Raw genomic sequence first — 23,867 nt, 5'->3', positions numbered from 1 at the left:
TGCTCTTTGGGCTGAAGAGGAAGGGGGACTTGATTAGGGGAGGGGGAGGGAAAGGGGAGGCGGCGGTGGGGAAGAGACAGAAATCTTTAATAAATAAATAAAAATTAAAAAAAATTGGAAAATCTATTATATACATATGAGAAAATTTAAGAGTATTCTTAAATTTTAAAAATATACTAACAGATTGTAATACTAAAATAAGATAAGAAATAGAAACATTTCTAAGCTATAGCTTATTAAATATATTTTTCTTGTATATATTGGAATATGTAGTCTTTTATAAACTGTGTGTGTGTTTGTGTGTGTGTGTGTGTAAATGTATGGTGTACAAATGACTAAGGTATTACTGCAGTATACTTGAGAGTTAATAATCATCTTTCTAAATTTTTATTTTTTTTTATTTTTTTTTTGTTGAAAAAATTTCTGCCTCCTCCCTGCCTCCCATTTCCCTCCTTCTACCCCCACTCCATTCCCTTTCCCTCTCTAGTCTGAAGAGCAGTCCTGATTCCCTGCCCTGTGGGAAGTCCAAGGTCCTTCCCCCTTTATCCAGGTCCAGGAAGGTGAGCATCCAAACAGGCTAGGCTCCCACAAAGCCAGTTCATGCAGTAGGATCGAAACTTAGTGCCATTGTCCTTGGCTTCTCATCAGCCTTCGTTTTTTTGATATGTTTTAACAGATTCTTTTAAAACAATTTGTAATGAAATATGTTGATTCATTCAGAATAATCCCTTGTCACTTTATTTTGGGCTTATAATTTAACTTCTTTGAAAAGCATTAGGCAAAAGTTTATTTTTGTACTAGAGTGTGACCCATTCTTTCTACAAGATCAAAATGATCATCTGTATTTTTATTCCAATAACTTATATTTATTCAAGTGCCATCTAATAGATGAGCTTTATACACTGAAATGTTATTTATTTTACAGATGAAATCAATCATAGGGAAGATAAAAAAATTTGGATACCATGTAGAAAATGATCTCCATATAAGGAAAGAATAGTTATCTCTGTATTCATTCTCTTGGAGATCAAATTTATTTCATTTAAAAAGACAACTTTGATATGCATTGATATGCAACAAATCTCTCATTGACATACAATGACTCATGTAAATTATCTGATATATGAAAGCTTTCTAGATGAGCAAATATTATTTTATTGTGATTTTAATACTTTTAAATAAAGTGCTTGGAAAATATTTTCAGTTTTGAAATCATGAACACATTGAGTCTTTGTAAAACATGTGCTCGTGAAAATATTTTTATAACACCAAATATATCTTATCATGTTTTTTGAAAGTAGAGTATTGCCATTCATTGCTGACTGCATTATATGTATGTTTTAGAGCTTCTCTTTGAGTACCAACATGCAAGCATTATAGTATTTTCATCTGGATGGTCAAGGATGACAGTCAAAGCCTTTCTGTAGAAAAAAGTGATTTACAGCCAGTTTAGGAAAGAAAATGACCAATCCAGGTAGACAAGACTTGATTTATTGATAAAGTTCATATCTCCCTCCTCCAAAGGACATTCACAAACTTGGTTTCAGAAATAAAGAAATTATGAATTACAAAGGTTCACTTTTAAATGTCAAAATTACAGATTATGTTTTTTGATAAATTATCAGTTAATAAATGTTCCAGTGGAATCTGGTATCAATTAATTTAACACTTCATATAAGAAATTATAATAAAACATTTATTTTCAAGTCTTACATATATTATTTAAAATAGATACAAAGTTGAGTTGGTAATTTTTAAATTTTAATGCTAGTTAATTCAGGCTATGTGAAACAAAATACCTTAGTGGAAAAAAGAAGGTGGCTGACTGTTCTGAATAAATATGACTTTTAAAGCAGCCCACCCATATGTATTTAGCTACTCGGTTGGTCAAATGTTGAATATAATTATCTTAAAAGGAAAGCAGTTGTATTTGTTGGGCAAATAAAATAATATTTGAGACTGTTATTATTATACTACTTAGATAACACTCAAAGAGTTCATTGTTTACAAATCTAACATTGCACAAATTCATAAACATTTGCTTAGTTCCCATCTTTAATGTTTGTTGGAATTGCTGAAGCCTGAAGACAATGAGAGAAGATAAAGTAGAGAAATAGTTGTACATAAAAGTTATTTACTGGGTGGATGTTAAAATAGTTTTCCATACATATGTTCCTGTTCAAAAATATAAACTTTCTGGTTTTCCATATATACAATTATTCTGTGAAATCTGGGCTCCAAAAAGAAAATATCTGAGGTATAGCACTGAATTAAGCATTAAAATGCAATGATCCTTTAGACTGAAATTCAACAAGTTCCTTTCAGCAGAGAAGAGCTGATTGGCATGCGCTCCTGAAAGCCTGGGATTGGCGCCATGTGCAATTTGCTAGCGTTATCAAATAACTGAACTCTGCAACACCAACATACACAAAGGCATTTTATTATTAATCAGAGAAAGGGAATGGGGTCATCAGAAATTACAAGTGTCGTCTTCATAACACTATCTTTTATTGTTACCACAGTTCCACAATTGTCATTAGCACTAGGTGGGATTGAGAGTCATGTGCAAGTCTTGGAAATGGACACATGAATGACAGCATAGAACTGTACATAAAATAATTACAGTTTATTAAACACACTTTCACTATATCTTTGATGGATGGGAATGAGCACCATGTGTTTTTATGAATATATATTTTCTCTCTCTTTTTTTTCTACAGCACCAAAGAAATCCAAATAGAAAAAGGAGAGATGATGGTTGATATCAAGAATCAGGCCTGTTGCCATCTCAGCCACACTAGCTTATACTGGTGTGACTACCAGAACTTCTTCCCTCTGACTTTGCCTCCAACAGGTGTCGGTGATTCCTAAACAGGTGTTCTCTACTGTCCTTATTGCAAACTTGCATGTGGCATGAGATGGGTTGGTGGCAGGTACCAAGGTACTTTCTCTGTTGGTTTCATATAGTCTTCATCCAAATCTTAGCCAAGGAAGCAAACTGGACCGACTTCAAAGCCAAACTTCTGATTCTGATCACCAAAATCATTGATCATTACATCAATGATGGGTACCTGATCAATTTTTGGAGTATTGATCTCAATCACAGTCTTTTCATAGCCTTTTCTGGACTGTAAACAATAAGCAGAAAATAAAAATTATGTCATAACTTCTTATTATTAAGATCCACAGTATTTTCTTTGTTGATTATCTAATCTGAGCTAAGACAATGAGAGAAGGGAGAGCCCCGACAACTATGTAAGAGTTCATTCGTTATCACTGATGTCACATGATGTTTTCAATTTTCTTGACAATTTTACTTGCTATTTTATTTCAACTACTTGATTATTCATGGTAAAAAAGGGTCTGGATTAGAACATATAATTCAATATGAAATGTTTATACTCAATCTTACATGAATAAGAAAATCCTTACAACATTAGGTATACAGGGGCAGAAACATAATTCTTTTATGAGAAATCAGAATGAAGTGTGTCAGAACATGATGCAAGAATGGAGCTGTGTGAGGGTGATTCTGAGAGTTTGTGGGGAAAAAAAAACTCCAAGAAAATGAGACAAAAGTCTTGTGACCTCTGTTCCTTCTATACGTGGGTTTGCTCTTAGAATGTGCATTCGTTTGCCTTCCCAGCTTTAGGACATCGGAGTGAGTGTGCCTTAAATTATACATTGCTTTGGTTATTCAAAAATGTTTCCAAGCATATCCTGTCCTTGAGTTTCTTTGCAGACTGAACTCGTGTGAACTTGATCATTTGATGTTGCTTAACCTTCAGAATATAAATTATCTGATGCTCTAAATAAAATTGGGTGCTGCTTGAGACCTTAGTTTGCCTCATTTTTTGGCTCCCTTCTCCCAGGATAATACCACCAATTAGAGTGTTCACAAATCAGTAAGATAATAGTCAAAATATTTCTACTACTGTCTTTTAATTTTATAAACCTAGCAGTGAAATACCCTGGGGAGTTTTATAGCTTTGCTCATGCACTTATTTTCTCTTTTTTGTTCCTCTTGGACCAGACTCACTTGGCTAAAATCATGAACTCTGTTGCTTGCCGTTGAGATGTCTCTAGTCACTAACAATAAGCTGAAGCATTAGCTAGGATATGAAATTCCCATGTGCTAAAATAATGTTTCATCAGAGAGGAGTGAAAATTAGCAGCTCTAAAGCTAGTATATTGATCTTTCCAAAGGACAGGCATGAAAAGTCACCTGTTCTATAAATGCCACAATGACATTTATGCCCTCTGTCATTTTAAAATCATGGACTTTGAGAGTAACTATGTTGTTTTATTTTTTTGTTTGAGTGACTGCTGGCAATATTTTTCAGATACTGGAAGTAGACAAATAACACATGAACTAATATTATCTTCTATTATATCTTCAAAATGAGATGTTTAGGTGTATATTCCAGAGTATTGGTGTGTATGTGTGTGTGTCTGTGCGTACAGTATGTGTGTACAGCGTGTGTGCACATGTGTGCTCATTCATGTTCCTTAGTGGTTTCTAATATGATTTATCTTGATATGCCACTGATAAGCACAAAACCTTAATAACAATTGGTATCTATTTTAAGAGAGACATCTGGTTTTGAGCCATAGCAAGGCTATCCACACTGCCTCTTATATCCACCCAGGAGCGAAGGCAGACTGAGGCTGAACTCACCGCACAGCCATCATACAACGCTTTGATGTGTGGGTTGTTCTCATAGGACATCTCCTCATCATTGGATCCCAGAAACCGAAGTGCTTTATCATAACTTGCCGATGACATGTCATACCACGCAATTGACTGATGGCAGTTGTAGGTGAAATTTTGTCGGGCAGACGCAGTCAGGAGTCTCAGGAATGTCATTTGCACCATATTAATGGAATTGCCTTCCATATCTAAATATGAGAGCTGGGAAGCAAAGAATAAAAAGGCACATGTGGACTTTTCTTCTTTCTTGATATAAAGAATTCAACACTGACCGTGAATGTTACTGGCAGGGCTTGGTGATACTCAGTGGAATATTATCGTTTTATGAAGCAATATGACTTGCCCCAGAGTGAGAGTCTTTGCTAACAGCCCTGTTACCATACTGATACCTCAGTTACTACAATACTGTTTAGCTTTATAAGATTCACTTTGTCTGTTTTCGTTTTCTGATCAGTCAATACTGTAAGAAAATAAATGTTTTATCTCCAAGAGATATACATCCTTTAACTGTAAGACAGGAGTAAAACAAAATTTGAGAAATTTTGGTGCGAAATAACGTTTGTTTTTAAACTATTTTATTTTCAGAAATTTTATAATATATCTACTTAACTGTATCTTTAACCATGTCCTGGTCTTCTATGAAGCTTTTGTTTTTTAGAATAGATGTGAATTTATCCATCTTCAGATAATTTATAGCTTTATTAAGTCAACATTATCAAGCATAATGACCCAGAAAATTTTAGGCAATATTGCATCAATAATTTCATTTTTATAGAAGGAAGATATTCTTAGCTACAAATTATTATGGTGTAACATCTTTATACATTATTTTATTTGACATCATTGAAATATCTGTGTTCTCAAAATGTATATAGTCTAATATTTAAACCCATTCAGATTATAGACTGAATCCATGCAAGTCTGTAGTCTCCCCCCTTAAAATTCAGTTACTTAACCCTACTATTTAACAAACTAGATGATATTCTTATGAGGTTGAAAATGGATTTGAGATGTGCTTTATACATAGTAAAATAAATTAAAATACAATTAACACACACAATTCTAGATATGTGCATTGCACCTCATACAGATGAAAATGCACCATGAATATTTAGCATGTGGCTTGAAGGCATACAAGGAAATTTTAAGACAGGTGCAAGACTACACAAGTCATTGCCTAATATGGATGGGTGTGTGTACAAGTTAAGGAAATTAAATGTATAAATCATTACCAGTGGCAAGTAATACCATTTAAAATAATACATTAATAAGTAGTTAATTACCAAGATTAGTGAGAAATTTTGAGAAATTCCTAATAAATTAAAAATTTATATTTTAACAGCTTTTAATATAATTTTAGTAAGGGCCTTTAATCTTACATTATCTAGCAATTATTAAGTCAAATTTTTAATCATATAGCAATATTTAAATAAAAATGAACTTCATACAAATGAACGGTCATTTGATTTACAACATACCTGAAACTATCAGTGAGTAGAAAAACATTCCAATTTCCATAAGTTCTTAGGGAAATGAGGAACAAAGAATAACTGGCTTCCAAGCAGACATAAATTAGAATGGGTAAAATCAGAGATAGTAACTAGGTGCTGGGTTTTGACTCTTGCTATTTTTAGAAAAAATAGTCTATGATGTTAAACTGAATTTTTCATTTGATCATCTTTTTTGTGCGGAAATATTTTTGGGTTATTTTGAATCAAATCTTTAGGCTTTAAGATATTACTGATGACTAAGACCTCCCAGACTGGCAAATGAGGAACCAAACTGCAAGCATCATTTGTGCTTTGGCATTGAACTTCTGAGGACGAATAATTGGAGTTTCACCTAAGGAGTTTGAGCTTTTGTTGCATGTGGAGGAACAACCTACCAGTTTTCCCCTCTTAAATTCACTGTACCAGCTTCCTGGTTTCTCCTTTGGCCATGATGAGATTCTTACCTGTTGTGAAAGAATGAGAAAAATTGATGAAAAGCTTTGTATACATATGTATCAGATTATTGTACTAAGATTGGGAGGCTAAAACATGTTCCAAAACCTATAGGCCTTATATTATACAAAATGGGATCTGAGCAAACTTCAAACTAGATGAAAGAAATAGAATGAAGACTGGGTCATTTGCTTCCTGATATATTTTCTGCCAAAAAATAAAGGAAGAGACTAACTCAAAAAGAATGTTACAGGATATTAGGGAACAGAAATTATGTAAGCGATATCTTACGTATTGTGTAAGCAAGACTTCTTATGTCTTCTCCTAGGGAAGATCCTGTCCCATCAAACAACCTCAAATCATAGACTTTCCTTCTCAAAAGACCTCCCACACATAAAGTTAGACAACTTATCTGAAGTAGTTTTCAACCATCTGACTGCCCACAGTGCTTACTAAGAAAATGAGATTTATTGTCCTACTTAAACAGTATCAGAGAAATATAATTATGTAAGTTGAATACACTTCTTCATAATGAATATCTGCCTGTATCTTAAGAGATACACCTCAAGTGTCCATAACTGTGAGGTAAAGTCAAGAAATTTCTTTGGTGAGACTAAGTATTCAAAATAGACATAAAGTTGGCATTTGTTCACTTAAAGAAGAGATTAATATTTTACAAAATATTGCACTTTGAGCATAATATGCAGCTGCAAGTTCTATCATGTAATAATTTGGCAGAGAATACCATGCACACTCTAAGATCTGAGATTCAGCTGTGCTGTGTCATGGAAAGCTATAGAATTCTTTGAGAGCCAGCAGGTGCTTAAAGACTACATCTGGGTAGAAAATAAAGGAAAGAAGGGTCTGTAAATCGTGTGCATCAGTTTGGTGCCTTATTCATATTTATGCAAATGAAATGTTCTAATTACCCTGAAAGAAAAGCAGATAAATGAAAATACTACAGAATAATTTTCCTGTTTATTTCAATATTGCAAAAACATGGCAGGAGCTGTCAACATCCACCACCAAACAGATTGGTACTTACTCCCTCAGATTTTTTGTCTGGATAGATGCATGTCTCACCGCCAGCTGTGAAATTACAGTAAACTTTGAAGGAATCTCCCGAGCAGCCTTGGTTAGGATCAATCCAATATTCACCTAGAAGTTAAAGCAATAACATCTCATATATAAAGCCAACAGTATCAAACTGAAAATGCATTAGATATGAAATTTCATGCTTTGATTTTGCTATATATCAGCGTATACTTGAGTAGAGTTATTTCATGTCACTTTTGGTTCAATTATTTTTAAAGAGCCTAAACAATCATTCTGGAATAATCATTTTAATTATTAGCCTCACTCTGTTTAGGATTCAGTTTAAATGTAACCCTTTCAACATTATGTTTATCCATTCATATTAAATCTTCATTCAAATTAGAATCAGGTGCACTGGAGCCCACATCACACATGTATCATCATATTTTAGTAATCTCAGGTTTGTAATCAACATACTTTCATGTCTAACAAAAGAAGGTGATTGATCTACATTGCACTGAGAGTTGTAACATTATTTTATAGCAAAATTTCTTATAGTAAATACAATTTCTTTTTGAACAGCATCCTATAACAAACTTCTTTCTGCTATTAAAGCCATTATTGAAATGTTGTAGAGAAAACAATTATGTTAATGACTATTATTTGGTGCTCTGTGAATGCAGATGGTAAATAATGAGAGTAATCAACATTATTCTTTTACTAAACAATACATTTTTACTCAGGATTATTAGAAGATAAATTAGATATGTGGTGATTTCTTTCCTCTCTTCCTGCAATACTTAGACTGCTACTTGATATCAAATAAGATTTGAATTACAGCAGTCCACTTGTTATAAAGTTAAGTTTCCGTGTATAAGTTGAATGTATGTGCTTATAATATATGTATATTTGCACATGTATGTGCATGTGCGTGGAGGGAAATAATAAATTTGTGTGTTTTTCTTCTATTGTTCCATCTTTTGTTTTGAGACAGTCTCTCACTTAGCCTGGAGTTTTTCTATGTGGCATACTGGCTGGCTAGTGAGTTCCTGGGAATCTCTTGATTCCTGCATACTGGATTGCTAGTGAGCTTCTGGGAATCTCTGGGCTCTTCTACAAAATTAGGGTTATGGATTCATAACCAGTATTTATGGGAGAACTGGACCTAAAAATTTACATCATGCTTATGCAACATATTTACCCACTGAGCAATTGCTCTAGTCCCACTTAAAACTTAAGAAGCTCAAATTGATCATTTAGTACTGGGACATTGAAAAATACAGAATCAACTAATTCTATGCTATCTATACCTGAAATAATTAGATGAAGTTCTTTAAATTTCAATATATTATGTTTTTCATGTAACTTGAATACCTAAAGTAACAAAAATATTCATTTTTTTCTGAGCACATCCACGTATGAAACAAGCTAAGATCATAAGGAAAACTATGCAAGTAAACAAAAATAATCCATGAGTTTTGTACTCACACTATTAATATTTTGTACACTTTTAGGAATATATAATTTTGAATTTTATAGGAAAAAATGTATCAATTCTTTCAATTTGCATCAGTTCTTTCCATTCTTTAACAGTTTCCTTAAATACCTTTAAATAATACAATTATATATTAATAGATGAATTCTTAAGATACATTTGTTCAGTGACGTGGTTGAGTATAAGCACTGGCCACTCTTCCAGATGATCTCAATTTATTTCCCAGAATCCAAATGGAGGTGCACAACCTACTGTAGCTCTAGTACCAGGGCATCCACTACACTCTTCTAGCCTCTGTGGCATCAGGTATGCATGTGGTTTACATATGTATGCAAAATACTCAAGCATATAAAAAGAGATAAAAACTATAGAACGCTAAAGTGGTTCCATATCCCAAAGATACTATGTTCAATTTATCTCTACTTTATATATCACTTGGTTAAGACTAATTTTTCTGAAATTTTGGCATCATTTTTTTTCTATAAAATAGTCTATCAGCTCCTTAATCAGCCTCTACTGATACTGCTTTGTGCTCTTTTGATTTGCTACAAATCACTTAGCAGGCTCTTCACCACTGCTTAACCTTGGCTATTTTTTTTTTTTTGGTTTTACAAAAACATGAGGGTCTTGTTACATCATAATTTTGCAAAAGTTCGCCACATTTTTCCTAGAATAATCTTTTGATTCTCAGCTTGACTCTTTATAATTTCAGAGGAAATAAAATCTTCAAAGTTATTGGCTTTATTTTGATCCAAGTAGAGCCATCTTCTTATTGTATGAGTTCATACTATTTCCATAATCATAATATGCTATCTTGTGTTTTCCTATCTATATTAGTTAGATCATATCCAGTTTATATATGTTTTTTTGAGACAGGGTTTCTCTGTAGCTTTGGAGCCTGCCCTGGAACTAGCTCTCGTAGACCAGGCTGGCCTCGAACTCACAAAGATTCGCCTGCTTCTGCCTTCCTACTGAGGGGATTAAAGGCATGTGTTACCACCACTCAGCTTCTCTAGCTTTATGTTTATATTTTAAAATTTAGATTTAAGTTCCTGTAGGTAGAATCACTGCTCAATAATGTTCATATATACAAATAAAGAAAATGTCATTTATTTAAAGCTCTAAAGTACTAAAAGTACTAATGAAGTGGGGTGCTATATAGAGATTCCCGGAAAGCATAGCACACAGGCAGAACATTATTTCTGGACTTTACAGGATTTCTCCTTTTAGTTCTGCTTCCCCATCATATGTGGTTCATAATACAGGTTCTCATGTTTACACTCAGCGATTAGTTTCACATGATTAAATCATTCATTGAGCTTTGACGTGTATAGCTTGCATGACGGAGTCATATTCATTTATATTCATTTCAGAACCCAATGATTTTGGCAGTTACCTGTTGATTGCCAGTGATTTTCAACAGAGTAGCGAGAATAGTTTTCTAGCATGTTTGCTAGAAAAGCACACCATCTCTTTGAGGAAATGATGCCATTTAAAAATAGAAATCTCTTTATAAGTCACCACACTAAATGTTATCTTTTGAAATAAATACCGATTTAAGAACCATGGATACTTATTTATGTAGGATCCAATTAGTGTGTTTTTGTGTTAATGGACTATGCTTTATATAATACAATTTTGCAATTGTTTTTAGTAGTGTGTCACTTATGACTTATATTTGACTTTTCTGGGAAGTACTGAGTTATGTACACATGAATTTTAATATTAATTTAAAATCAATCATGCAAAACAGTACTTTCCTGGAAGTAAAAGACATATGGAAATATATCAGAATAAAGTAAAAGACCAAGAATTGGAGAAATATTTAGTACTCAACAGTTTGCTAATTAGATGACTTTACCAACTTTTCATCAACCCCCAAATTGTTCATTCCTCAGGAAATAAAGATACAAGTCATTTCAGGCTGTAGGCACAGTAAAATATTATTAGTATTAAGTAAGTTGGTTGTAGTTCTTCTGTTTATGTGTGCGTCAAAGGAAAATGATTTTGAAAAGAGTTTTAGTTTTATTTTATGTCTATGATCATTTTGTCCGAATGTGTGTGTGTGTGTGTGTGTGTATATATATATATATATATATATATATATATATATATATATATATATATAATTCGTGCATGCTGATGCTTGTGGAGGTCTCAATTTCCTAGAATCATCTGGAACTGGACTGACAAACGGTTGGGAGTTACCATGTGGGTGCTGAGAACTAAGCCCAAAACTTCTGCAGGAGAAGTCAGTGTTCTTAATGCCCTCCAGCTCTGAAAACTAAATTTTTGTCACAAGTCATCAAGATTTTTAAATATTGCATTGACAAATCTCTTGGATCAAATATTCAGCTGTTAAGCTACTTAATCTTATACATATTATTCTGATTAATGTACTAAACCATATTAGCATATCTGTAATAGTTAATTTTAATGCAATCATTTTAACATAAGATTAGTCATTGACAAGCCTGTAAGTTAGAAATAAATAGAGTGGCCTGAATATTTGTGCACATATAATATTATGCTGTGAGTCATTTACATGGCCAAATATATTTGTGCTAATGATGAGGATTCCAAAGTAATCTTGGCAAAACTTAATGAAACATGATATTGCGAAGAATTATCCAGAGCAGTTCTTGGACTGCATGGTGTAAATAAGCTCCTCTCTCCCCCATCTACAAGGCTAAAAGTGATAGCTATTTGCTTTAGTTTTATTTAGAGACTATATTTATTCTATTAATAAAAATGAACATGCTAACAAGGCACTGTAGTGGCTGAACAGCCCAGGGCATTCACTGAGCTGTTATTGACATACCATCTGGGAAGTCGGGATGGCTAAGCTGCAGGTCTTTGCATGTTCGTGCTGGATTCGTCTGCGTGCCCATGGGAAACTTCATATGTTCAATGTCTTGTTTCAGAGAGTTAAGGGAACCAAAGATTTCCTCCATTCCATCTGCATAGTCGAGAATATTATCGCCTGCATCGGCCTGAATGCTCTCCGTATGTCTTCTTGTTTTTTTGGGTGACAGAATGGGTAGTGGCTGAATGACTTCTCCAGGAGGACCCTGGAAGGGAATTCATATGAACATCAGTATTTCAGAAAAGAAATTATTCTGTGAATTTCAATAGTTTACTACTTATTATATTCTTTTTAGAAGTTATTTGGGTTAGCTATCTGTAGCTAAACTGATCATATATACCATATGAAAAGATTTTATATATATATATATATATGTTCTTTTATAAGAACTTTTTATAAGAATTTTTAAAAAGAATATAGTAGAGATACTGAGGTAGAGACACAAATTGGATCATTGCTGGTACACTCTCTGTAAACTAACACAGTTTGGAATTGTGCTAACATGTTACATAGGTTACTCTGTTATTTATTAAATGAGTCTTGATGTATATAGCATAACCAGAACTATGTATTAGAATTTCTGGGAATTTTTAACACTGTTACTCAGCTTTTTGGGTATCCAAATTTGTCTATTTTATTCAATAAAAACTGCTTCTGAAGGATTAAAAACTTTGCCCCATTATCATTTTCAAATATGAATATATGTACTACTTTGGAAGTAAATACCATCAACTTAAATTTACCCACTTGTAGGAGCAGAACCGCACCAGAGAGTTAATCTGTATCATTACTGATTATATCGCGCCCAATGTATCTAAACATATAATATTTCTGATCCCCAGGACAAAAATTCAGAACGAAATCTTTTTTATAACTGGGATAACTGAAGATATGATTAAATACGATGAAGTCACTGGGGAAGCCTAATGTATCATGACTGATGTTCTGATGAAAAAAAAAAAAAAAAGAAAATGTGGTCACAGAAACATAGATGTAGACAAGGCTGAGAGACTAGGAAAAGGATGTAATATACGAGCTTAGAAGTTCAAAATAGTTTCTTCCCCTACAGATTTTAGGGAAAGCCAAGCCTGTGACACTTTGTTTAAGGATTCCCAGCCTCCACAGTGACACTCTGCTGGTCTTCAGCCTAGAGGTCTGTTAAAACCATTACATATACAGTTGGCAGAACTTCAACTAAAAGCAAACAAACAAAATCCCATAAAAACAGAATATGATTTCTTAAATATAGGTCTACACGTTAGTACTAAGGCTTTGGAAAATGTCACTGTTAATAAATGACGCTTTCTTAGCTATTATGGTTTCATGTTTTGCTATCACTATTTCCTATTGCAATAGAAAACAAACAAACAAACAAACAAAAAAACACCCTGGGATCCGAGCTTTCGTCTTGATGTCTGGAGTCAGTAGTAAATCTATTTCTGTGGGCATCTGTTCTGTAAGCCTCATTACAGGTGACCAAAGCACTCATGGTTATCTTGACAAACGGATGTTTACTATAATATACAATTTAAAAAAATCTTTATATTTAAGGAGTGATATCAACTAAAACACGAATCTTGACACATAGATTGATTACCCAAGTGGCCTAGTTGCATTTTCCTACAAAAATCAATATTTTGATAGAATTTGCTTTTCTCTTTGTCATGTAAGTCCAGAGAAACAATAGCCTGCATCTATATTCCTATTAATATAGTATATTTCTTGCTAATATATACTTACTGGAGGCCCAGGAGGTCCTGGCAGACCACTGTCACCCTTCTGTCCAGTAGGTCCCTGTTAGAAAGAAAACAGGAAAGCCTATGAAGTGGGAGGAAAATTCAACAGGCTTCATTGAAATACTAATATGAAAATCAAAAAAGCACTCACAGAAGATCCTTTGTTACCCTTCGGGCCAGCAGGACCCTAGAAAACACAAAGACAAGGCCCCAGGTAAAAGTGTGGACTATAGATTGCACTGACATGCTTGTCATTTCACCTCATGTTTCCTTTCTCTTGAACTTACTGGTAATCCTGGAGGACCAGGAGGGCCAATGGGACCAGCAGGACCTGGGATGCCCTAGGGGGACAAACAGCATCAAATTTAATTAGTTTCTTGTTTCATCTCATCTTCATGTGTGCCACACTGATTGCAAAACTCTGAACATTTAAAAACATGTAATAATGTTTTACTATGAATAAGTGAGACTCTTTGAGTAACAATCCAAACTTGTTGCCATTCATTGTAATGCAGGGCTTTTCCATTATGTCTAAACCATGAAGACTATGTGGACATACATACATTTAGGCACCCCTGCAGCTTTAAAAAAAAAAGTCACCATGTGACATGGATTCCAGAACAGTTTGTACAAAGGTCTATGACATTGTATTTTTTTAAACTGTATATTTTATTTAAAATTTTTTTAATAAAAAAATAAAAATTTTATTTTTAATTTATTAAAATGTTTAAAAAACAGCATGGGCTAATGCAGAATAGAGTAAGAGTGCCCTAAAGCATGCTGATAATTATGATGAAAACTGTGTAATTGTGCATCTATATTTGTGCTGGTAAACGAAGTGGGACAGCCATCTGTACTCACCCCATCCCCTTTGGCTCCCGGAGAACCTTGAGTCCCAGGGAGACCTCTGTCACCTTTTTCCCCTTGTTCTCCCGGAGGACCAATCAATCCAATTAAACCAGGATGTCCCTATGTAGAAGAAAGACAATAAGGTTCAGTAATACAATAAGTAAGTTAGAGCCATGATTAAATTTTTGTCATAAAATATTTGATTATTAGATCCATAAAACATAATATTAAAAGAATGAAGGGAGTTTGGATAACACTTCTGTATGAAATTTCAAGTGTAAAGCCTCCATCTAAGGACCATCTACTGCTTACAGGAAGAGCAGATTTATTGCTGATAAAAAAAAACTTGATGAAAAAATAATAATAACCATTAGTGCTTTATTTACAAAAAAAATATTTTAAAAAGTCCAAATGGAGTGTTGGTATCATAACAACCAGAGAACTCATTATTTTAGTAAGCATCTCATTTAATATGAAATATGGTTTGTCTTGAAAAGAGTCCTAGAGATATAGAAAACATTCTAACTGTACTAATTCCATTATACAAATGACTCAGTTTCCTTATGTGGCAAAACACAATATAAAGTCTGGGAGAGCATATTATTGCTGGAAAAAAAAAACATTTCTGGCCTAAAACTTTCCTTTCATGCTTACAACCCTAATAATAGCCACAGCTATTCAGTCTATTTTTGGGGGGAGTTACTTAGCATAACCATATGCTCTCTCCAAACAGTGTCTAAAAGGGCTCATTACAAAGAGACAGCACTCATGCCGCAGCATTTCCCACTACTATCTGCAGATTTTCCTGCTCTAAATACACTTGAGAGCCTGAGAATTGTTATCTTTACGCATAATCAGAATGACGGTGGTAGAGTTTGAAAAGGCATTTTAAGTGCCTTTGAGAATGTTATCACATCTGTTATTACTATTATAAAACCCTAATGACACTTTTTTTTTTACTCTTACCTTTTCTCCTTTGGAGCCAGGGTCACCTTTGAGACCAGGTAAACCAGGAGGTCCCTGAATAAAAAGAAAATAAATAAATGTATTGAGAATGAGTACTATGGTTTGAATGGGAAATGTCTCCAACAAGACCTTGTGTTTGATTCGCTTTCCCTTGGTGGTGTGCTTCTGGAAGACTATAGAAATCTGGCCTCTCGGTGTTAACACTCTCAGTGTTAGAACAAAACTGTATGAAAGCATGAATAAGCAGTTCTAACAAAGAATAATTGCAGTAAAGAACCGCATATTTGTACAAGTAACAGAAACCACTGAGAATCCTGGTTGAACATGATATATGCCAATCAGAAATCAGCATATTATCTACATATTGAAAATATGAATAGGGACCATATTTCTTGCTTCCTCATTATATTCTCAATTTATCAGGCACATAAGACAGTTTATAGAAATTCTTGCATCAGAGGGAAAGCTGAGTTGCACACTCATGGGGCATCCACAGCTCAGCCACTGTTACAGACACACATGTGTCTTACAGCCCCGAGTTTATTCACAGTATTTAAAAATAACTATATCAACGTTAACATGATGAAAGAGGGCTCAAGCTTTAAAACTGCCTGAATAAATATCAAAATACAATGCAAACATTATTTCAACTTTCTTACTCCATCATAATTATAAGGGGAGATGCTAGCATTTCTAACTGTTCATTATTGAGAAGAAATGTACTAAACATGGTTTGAGTGTTAACTCTATTTTTAAGCTTTTTTTTTTAATAGATACTGCTCATAAATGGGTTTAGAGGTAAAGGATGTTGTTCTAAGTAAGATCCTAAAAATTTGCAAACCATCCTGGATATGATGCTGTTAATCTAAACCAGTCTTATGTGTTCAGTGACTAGAAACAAAATCAGTGATGTCATGACAGTGAAGACAGGTCAAGGTCTCTCTCTTTGTATAGAAGAGACCAAAAACTTCACCTCTGCATATAAAAAAAAAATACATGCTAAATTTTCATGTTGGTATTTACTCTTCAGGATATTATAAATGGAGAGCCCTTGGGGAGATATATAATTCATAAGCAATAAAGAGAAAAGGAAAACAGCAACCATGCATTCATAAATGTCCGAAATACACACAGGAACACCCCCCCTGTACTGTTATGCCCTGTGAAACATCTGCCTTAAACTACAACTCACAACTATAGAGTTAAGAAAACTCTACACCCCAAACTAGACTAAGAGGATAATAGTAAGAAGTAGTACTTAAATAGGCAAAAACCAAAGATCTTAACATTTAAACACATGTAATCATGATAGAATGTTATGTATTACAACCCCGTTACATAGTTTATGTGGATCACTAAAGAAAAATTGAAACTATAATTTAATAACTAATAATAAGTCATCTTTTTATTTAGGCTTCTATGTTTAAAAATGGACACTGTCAGATATTCACCATTTTCCAAAAAGAAGATATTGATATTAAAATTAACAAAAAAATTAAAAATTGAGTCATTTTCCATAGAAAGTAGTAGGTACTTAATGTAAAAGAATATGAAACAAAAATTTTAAAATTACTACAACCTTAATTATGCTTGCAAACATCAAATACATGCTTTTTTAAATTACTCAGCAATGTTAACTATGATCTTATAGAGGACATCTGAAATTATTCTACGTTCTCTGTCTTTTAAGACATGCCCATTTAAGGTTTCTTGATTGCTCAAAAAGTAATTCTACTTACAAAAAACACAGGCTCATCATTGACTTTTCAGTTTAATGTTAAATTCATATGTGCTATGTATTTATTTTGAGTTCTTTGGAGAAATTCTGTGTGTTGGTGTGTTGATATCTATATCTTTAAATAGATGATAGATAGATAGATAGATAGATAGATAGATAGATAGATAGCAAGATAGATAGATAGATGATAGATAGATAGGATATCTATATATCTATATAGATATAGATATATAGATATATAGATTTAAGTTACATATGATCACAAAAACTAACTTTACTAGCTGAGCATGAGTCACTTTTGAAATATAGTACCTGAGGTCTGAGGCAAGGACACAAATCAATGCTAGCCTGAGCTACACAGTGACATGAAGGCTAACCTAGTCTATATAACGAGATTACCCCTTCTCAAAATGAAGGTAAATAAACAGGTTTGTTTCTGGTTTTATGTTTTAAGAGAACAAAATGAGAATGCTCTCTAATAAGATCTATAGTCGAATATAAGAAGTTATAGGCACTTTCAAGAAGCAGAAAAAAAAGACTTTATATGGAGGTAGTTGCAGAGATCTATCTACACAGTCTTGGATGTGAGCGTGACTGTATTTGTAACTAGGAGGAAAACTAGGAGGAATAAAGAATTACCTATAAAAATTTCAAGTAGATTAATTTTTAAATTCATTGTAAACCTGTCTGAACTTTCAGATATTTCAGTCTCCCCTCCCACATTTACCCTCACACAAGCCTCTCTACTTTCTTAGCAACTGGAAGCAAACACACAGGTCACCTGGGAATGACATCCTCTGCTGGCTTCTGTCACAGAACTCACCAAGCTACGTTCTAGCTGCTCCAAAAATAATCTCATTTGCCTGGTCATCAATGTCTAATCCAGATTATTGGATACATATAAATGTGAATTTGGGGACCATTTAGCCACACTCACTCCAAATACAACACTATAAAAATACAATATTTAGAAATATGTATAATCATTTCCTTCATTTGATAATTCTTTACTCAGTGGTATTACTACCCATTAGTTATGTAAGTGCTTCACAAAGAGCTCATTTTAAAAACATAAGAACCTATTAGGTGGGAAATATCACCTCTATTAACTTTAATTAAACTTAATATCATTTTATGGGATAGGATCAGATGCCCTTACTATTCTCCCTTTGAAACTGCCGAGGTTGGAGAAGGAGCATGGATCCTAATATTATCCCACAAGCACATAGGACTGCTAATTTCTTTAACCAATGTGCTTGATTTGAAAGTGGGTGAATTTAACCTGTATCCAAAATAATACCTCACTCAAATTAAAACATGCTACTTCTAAAATGAATCTTGCTTAGCTGAGTAGAAATGTTCATTATACATAGCATTCTGCAGATACCTTCTCTACCTCCCTTCTTCTCGTGAGGACTAAATAGCATTTTCCAGATATCAGATTGANCATAATATTCCCAAATGAAACCAGCAGCCAGGGAACGAGTATGAGTGTGTTGGGCCATCCTAATGCTTACCACTGCAATTTTCCAAAAATGATTTGAGCTGTTCATCCTTCTTATACTGTAAACTCACATTTACTTAAGCATTAGAAACACAAATTTCATAGACTTTAATCAGCTGGTGTGTCTGATGGTTTTATTTTTAACATTAGCTAAAGGAAATCTCCAGCAAGGTGCTTTTATTTCATCTGCTGAAAGGTCAGAATGCTTATTAGAAAATCTAACATTACAAGAAAAAAAAAACAGGTAAATTTTAGGTGATATTTAGGCAAAGCATTGTGCTACCGGACTCTTAATCTGCAGAGAGGACTTTACCACATTAAAGGAGAATATTTCCTAAACAGCTATGCAGATCTGGAGCTGACCCAGCTTCGCCCAGGGCTCAATTTCTATGATAATCAGATTATGTATGGAGTACATAACTAGTAATCTCCTGCATCAAATCAATTAAAGATTCAACAACATTTATCTAGTTACTAAATAAGTAATCTAACTTCTGAAGTGCAATTTTCAAAAGATCTTAACACATGATTTTTATTGAGACTATGTTAGAACTTGTGATTTTCTTAATGAAAGAAATAGTTGAATATGTCCTGAATGATTAGAATATGGTTCCACTTTTGATGCTTGCTGACTATGTATATATTCTAAGTAAAAACTATGTTTAGGACAATGGGGATGTAAATAAAATTCAAGTTACTTTAAGAAAGGATTTGGTTATTTAAAGTAAAATGTATCACACTCCCTTATTGCTACCAGTATTATTTACTTTTTTGATTAATACTTCATAGTTATGTAAAAATCAATGTTTAAAAACCTTTGCCAATTGAAGCAATTTATAAATGAACATGACCAGGCAAACAATGATTCTGAAGGACATGGTTTCGTTATCATGTCATGCCCATATTGTATCAAGGATAACTTTGGACCCTAAGACACTGTCTGAGTCCTGCATGCTTTGCTGCATTTATTAAGCATGCTGCTTGCACATGAAATTCCTGGTCCAATTACATCATAAAAATAATCACATGACGTTTTAGAGCTCAGCATAATGTCCTGTTTCTGAACCTATTTATCTCAAAAAGAAAACCATCTATTTGGGCACCTACCAACTTCGTGTGCGGACATTTCTCCATAAGTGAAGACCCAGAAAAGAAGTTTAATCACATGCACTTTGGGGAACTGTCTGCGCTGAGAAAAAAAATCCCTGGTTGGAACATTAGTAACATTTTCTTCTGAGTAGAAAAGACATTTCTTCTTCTAACAGGTATGAGGAAGGAATATTCTCTGGGCCAAGTGGCATACTTTGCATGCTGTTAGCAGTATTGTTTTTCTCCTTGAATGTGCAATATTCTTTATTAAAAAGTACAAACCTCTTTATAAAACACCACTCACAAATTCTAGCCTACAAAAAATTTATTTTGGGAATTCTCTATAAATAAAGAAAAATGACACTCACCAGAGGACCAGGGGGTCCATCTTGCCCAGCAGCACCAGGGAGTCCTTGTTCTCCCTACATAAAAGAAAATGAAATTTTGTTTGCTAACCAAGAAAATATCTACTATTTTTAAATGTTGGACAAACAGAAAGAAAAGACTTGGCATCTGTAAATTGTACCACCTCGAACACACAAATACTGTAAGGTTGTTTTTATTCTCTTTACCTGTACATGTATATACACTCATGCATACATGTACACATACTTATATAAACACATAAACATATACAGAGATATATGTACAAAATATTCCATCACTATGACATTAGAATTTAGTTCTCTTCTGCTTTATTAAATTAGAACTTTACCACAAAATTCTTGTACAAATGAAATACTTAAATAGTTTTAGATGGATTCTTAAATTATTCAACTGTCACTTAATAACTTCTATAGAAATACTGGATTTCTCTAAAGCACACTGTAAGTTATAAAGCAACAACATTATAAGCATTTTGATTCAAAGATATTGAAATTTAAAGTTATTTTTATAGCAGTCCCTCTTAGGACAGATGCTCACCACAGGACCAGGGATACCTCGAAGACCTTCTGCACCAGGCTTTCCAGAAGGACCCTGAGGTCCGACAGGGCCAGTTTTCCCAGGAGGTCCTTCAGCACCAGCTTCTCCCTGTTTGAAAATGAAACAAGTGGGCACATTAATAACGTTAAAGCACATGATACCTTTTAATGTGTGGAAACAGATGCTTTTCAGTGCATAAACAGCCTAACTTATCTCTTCTTCACATCTTACCTTAGCACCTTTTTCTCCTTGCCTTCCTTCTGAACCCGGAGCCCCTGGAGGACCCTGTAAATAGAAAATTGTATTTAGAGATGTATTATCTTAAAAGAAATAATGTTGAGGAACTATATGAAAATGCAGGAACTGATGATAGACTATTACGGTATAGTTACATCTTACTTCTCTATTTAAAACATGATTCTGAAATATAACACTAATTCCATGTAAAAACTGCTGTTTATATCATTTAAGATAAATCAACTAATAAAGTCCAGATCGTTACATAACATCAACAAAGACTGTACAAACCCAACTTCTCCACAATGCTGAAGAAGAGTGGGGTGTAGCAGTGCATGATTTTAAACCCAGCACATGGAAGCAGAGGCAGGTGGATTGCTGTGAGTTTTAGGCAAGTCTGGGCTACAGAATGAGTTCCAGGTTATCCAGGGCTACATAGTGACACCAAGTCTCAGAAAAAAAAATGCTAATAAAAAATACTGACATTGAATGAAAATGCTAGAAGTTATTTGCTATTTTGAATTTTCAGAGTTCCTTGAATATATTGAAGTTATTTGCATTTTTATATTTAAGGATGTTTCAGAGGTGGCTCAATCTAAGAACACCTAAATACTCAAGCTTTCTAGGATCATGCACCAGCTAAAGAAGACTAACATGTACAATAATGAAGCTCAAAAATCTGAGGAGTTTCATTCTTATGGGAAGATTTAATTCACAAACATGTAAGATTAAAAATAATTTGATTTTTTAAACTCTAGCCTAGAGATAAAAAAGATTATACTCAAAATATCATAGAAAGGCATATGTAAAGAAAGATTTAGTAAGGAACTAATGATCTCTAAGTAATTTTTTCAGTGATCACATTTAACATTATTGACAGAGATTAGATATGGAGGTTGGACAGCGTAGATACAATGGTGACATTTTGTGAGACATGAAGATAATATTTTGTTTTGCTTTAGATGGTATTTCAGTATTTTACTGTGAATGCAGGCTCATCTTTCATGTTATTTCTCAATATTATATTTATCAAATTAAATAAATATCATTCACTTCTTCAAACTCTAGTTCCAGGAACTCATTTTAAATGTGATAGCCAAGGAAGACTTTTAAATCACTTATTTTTCCAATAGCATGACTGCAACCACACTTAGTAATAAAATTCGTGGTGCCTCAAAATAATTGTATAAGTTCTGTGAACTGTTCCTTAAGGTGGTAGCAATATGCTGAGTTGTAAGAGATACTTTAACTACAGGCTTTTGGTGTGCTCATGTGGTTTTCTTTTCAACAGGGAGAAGCAGATCCTGAGGGACCTGCTCCCGTGGATTTGTTTATTCAGCAGTATTTGCATTGAGCACAGTCTTTGTTTTTTTCCTACCATTACAACGTTGAGGCAGAAATTGTATTGTCACCCTAGTCAGTAGAATATATATTTTAAAAACATCACAATAACAAGTATTTAGAGAAATGCAATAATCAAATTCACCCTAGCAGAAGTTCTCTTTCTCTCCTCCTCTCACTCCTTTCTCTATCCCTCCTTTTGGAGCTCTCCCTTTGCTAGTCTTCTACCATCTTTTTCTCATGATACCTCAGCTGTGGTTTGCTTGTAAAGGCCATAGGTGAGGTGGTAAGAAGTCCTTTCCTTATTCTAAACTGCTTATGTTGAACTGTCCAGCCTGCACAGCTAGGAACCAAATGCATTTTGTTCCTTATAAGTCACTCAGTCTTTCTCTTCGGCAATGGATACACAAACGGATAAATTCAAGACCCATGGGAATCCTGTTTTTAGTTCTTTCTCATAAGTTTGCATTAAATAAACTAGTTAAATTTATTCCTAAAAGACACTATTATTCTATTTTTTTTACTCATGAGAAATGACATCATATAATTTTCTTTCCACTATCAGTAGTTTACAATATGATCTTTTATTTTTTGTTCATTCTGCCATTCAATTCTCAAATATGTACATTATTATTTATGCTACAAATTGTGCCATGCATGATGAAAAGAACTACAAAGTAAAATCAAAACCATAAGGAATATGCAAAAATTTCTTACAAAGACAAACATAAAATGTATGAAGATGAGGTCAATGTATTTGATCCACTTCAGGGGGAAGAAAGACAAGAAAATGGCCCACCAAATGGGATCATAGGGGCTCATAGAGACTTAACTGACAAGCAGTCAAGTCGTATGTAAGGGTCTGACCTAGGTCCTCTGCATCTATGTTATGGTCAAGTATCTTGTGTTCTTGTGGGACTGCTAACAGCGGGAGTAGGGGTTATCTCTGATCTTTTGCCTACTTTGGTAACCCTTTTCCTTCTACTGGATTGCCTTATCCAGCCATAACAGGAGGGTTTGTGCCTATGCTTAGTGCAACTGGACATGTCATGTTTGATTGATAACTCTAGGGGAATGAAGGAAAGGAAATAAAGGAAGAGTGGATGAGAGGGGGGACGTGGAGGGGAGCAACTGGGAAGGGAAAAGGATGGACAAGCTGTGTTTGGGATGTAATACATAAGTAAAGAAAGAAAAAAAAAGAGAGAGAGAGAGAGAGAGAGAGAGAGAGAGAGAGAGAGAGAGAGAGAGAGAGAAAGAAAAAAGAGAAAGGAAGGAAAGAAGAGAGAGAGAGGTTAGGAGGGAGGAAGGGAGAAGGAAAGGAAAGGAAAGGAAAGGAAAGGAAAGGAAAGGAAAGGAAAGGAAAGGAAAGGAAAGGAAAGGAAAGGAAAGGAAAGGAAAGGAAAGGAAAGGAAAGGAAAGGAAAGGAAGAGAAA

At 34.0% G+C, this 23,867-nt stretch overlaps 1 protein-coding gene across 2 annotated transcripts in view; it reads right to left on the bottom strand.

The window, feature by feature from the left end:
- Positions 1 to 1,471: 1,471 nt before the first annotated feature.
- Col11a1 (collagen type XI alpha 1 chain) overlaps positions 1,472 to 23,867 on the bottom strand; it is a 163,766-nt gene continuing 141,370 nt past the window's right edge. For both annotated transcript variants that reach the window (XM_050155901.1, XM_050155826.1), the window contains 13 exons: positions 21,088 to 21,141; positions 20,857 to 20,964; positions 20,301 to 20,354; positions 15,602 to 15,655; positions 14,648 to 14,755; positions 14,074 to 14,127; positions 13,938 to 13,973; positions 13,791 to 13,844; positions 12,006 to 12,255; positions 7,700 to 7,812; positions 6,597 to 6,665; positions 4,679 to 4,912; positions 1,472 to 3,128 (listed from right to left, as the gene is read on the bottom strand). In XM_050155901.1, coding sequence (XP_050011858.1) covers positions 2,982 to 3,128; positions 4,679 to 4,912; positions 6,597 to 6,665; positions 7,700 to 7,812; positions 12,006 to 12,255; positions 13,791 to 13,844; positions 13,938 to 13,973; positions 14,074 to 14,127; positions 14,648 to 14,755; positions 15,602 to 15,655; positions 20,301 to 20,354; positions 20,857 to 20,964; positions 21,088 to 21,141 — 1,335 coding nt within the window. In that variant the 3' untranslated portion in view covers positions 1,472 to 2,981. The remainder of the gene's footprint in view (positions 3,129 to 4,678; positions 4,913 to 6,596; positions 6,666 to 7,699; positions 7,813 to 12,005; positions 12,256 to 13,790; positions 13,845 to 13,937; positions 13,974 to 14,073; positions 14,128 to 14,647; positions 14,756 to 15,601; positions 15,656 to 20,300; positions 20,355 to 20,856; positions 20,965 to 21,087; positions 21,142 to 23,867) is intronic.

The sequence above is a fragment of the Alexandromys fortis genome, unplaced genomic scaffold (assembly GCF_014885135.2).
Source record: "Alexandromys fortis isolate MF-2015 unplaced genomic scaffold, M_Fortis_MF-2015_v1.1 scaffold_19, whole genome shotgun sequence".
In the NCBI taxonomy this organism is placed as follows: Eukaryota; Metazoa; Chordata; class Mammalia; order Rodentia; family Cricetidae; genus Alexandromys; species Alexandromys fortis.
Note: the sequence above shows the minus strand (reverse complement) of the source record. Positions and strands in the feature narration are given on the sequence as shown.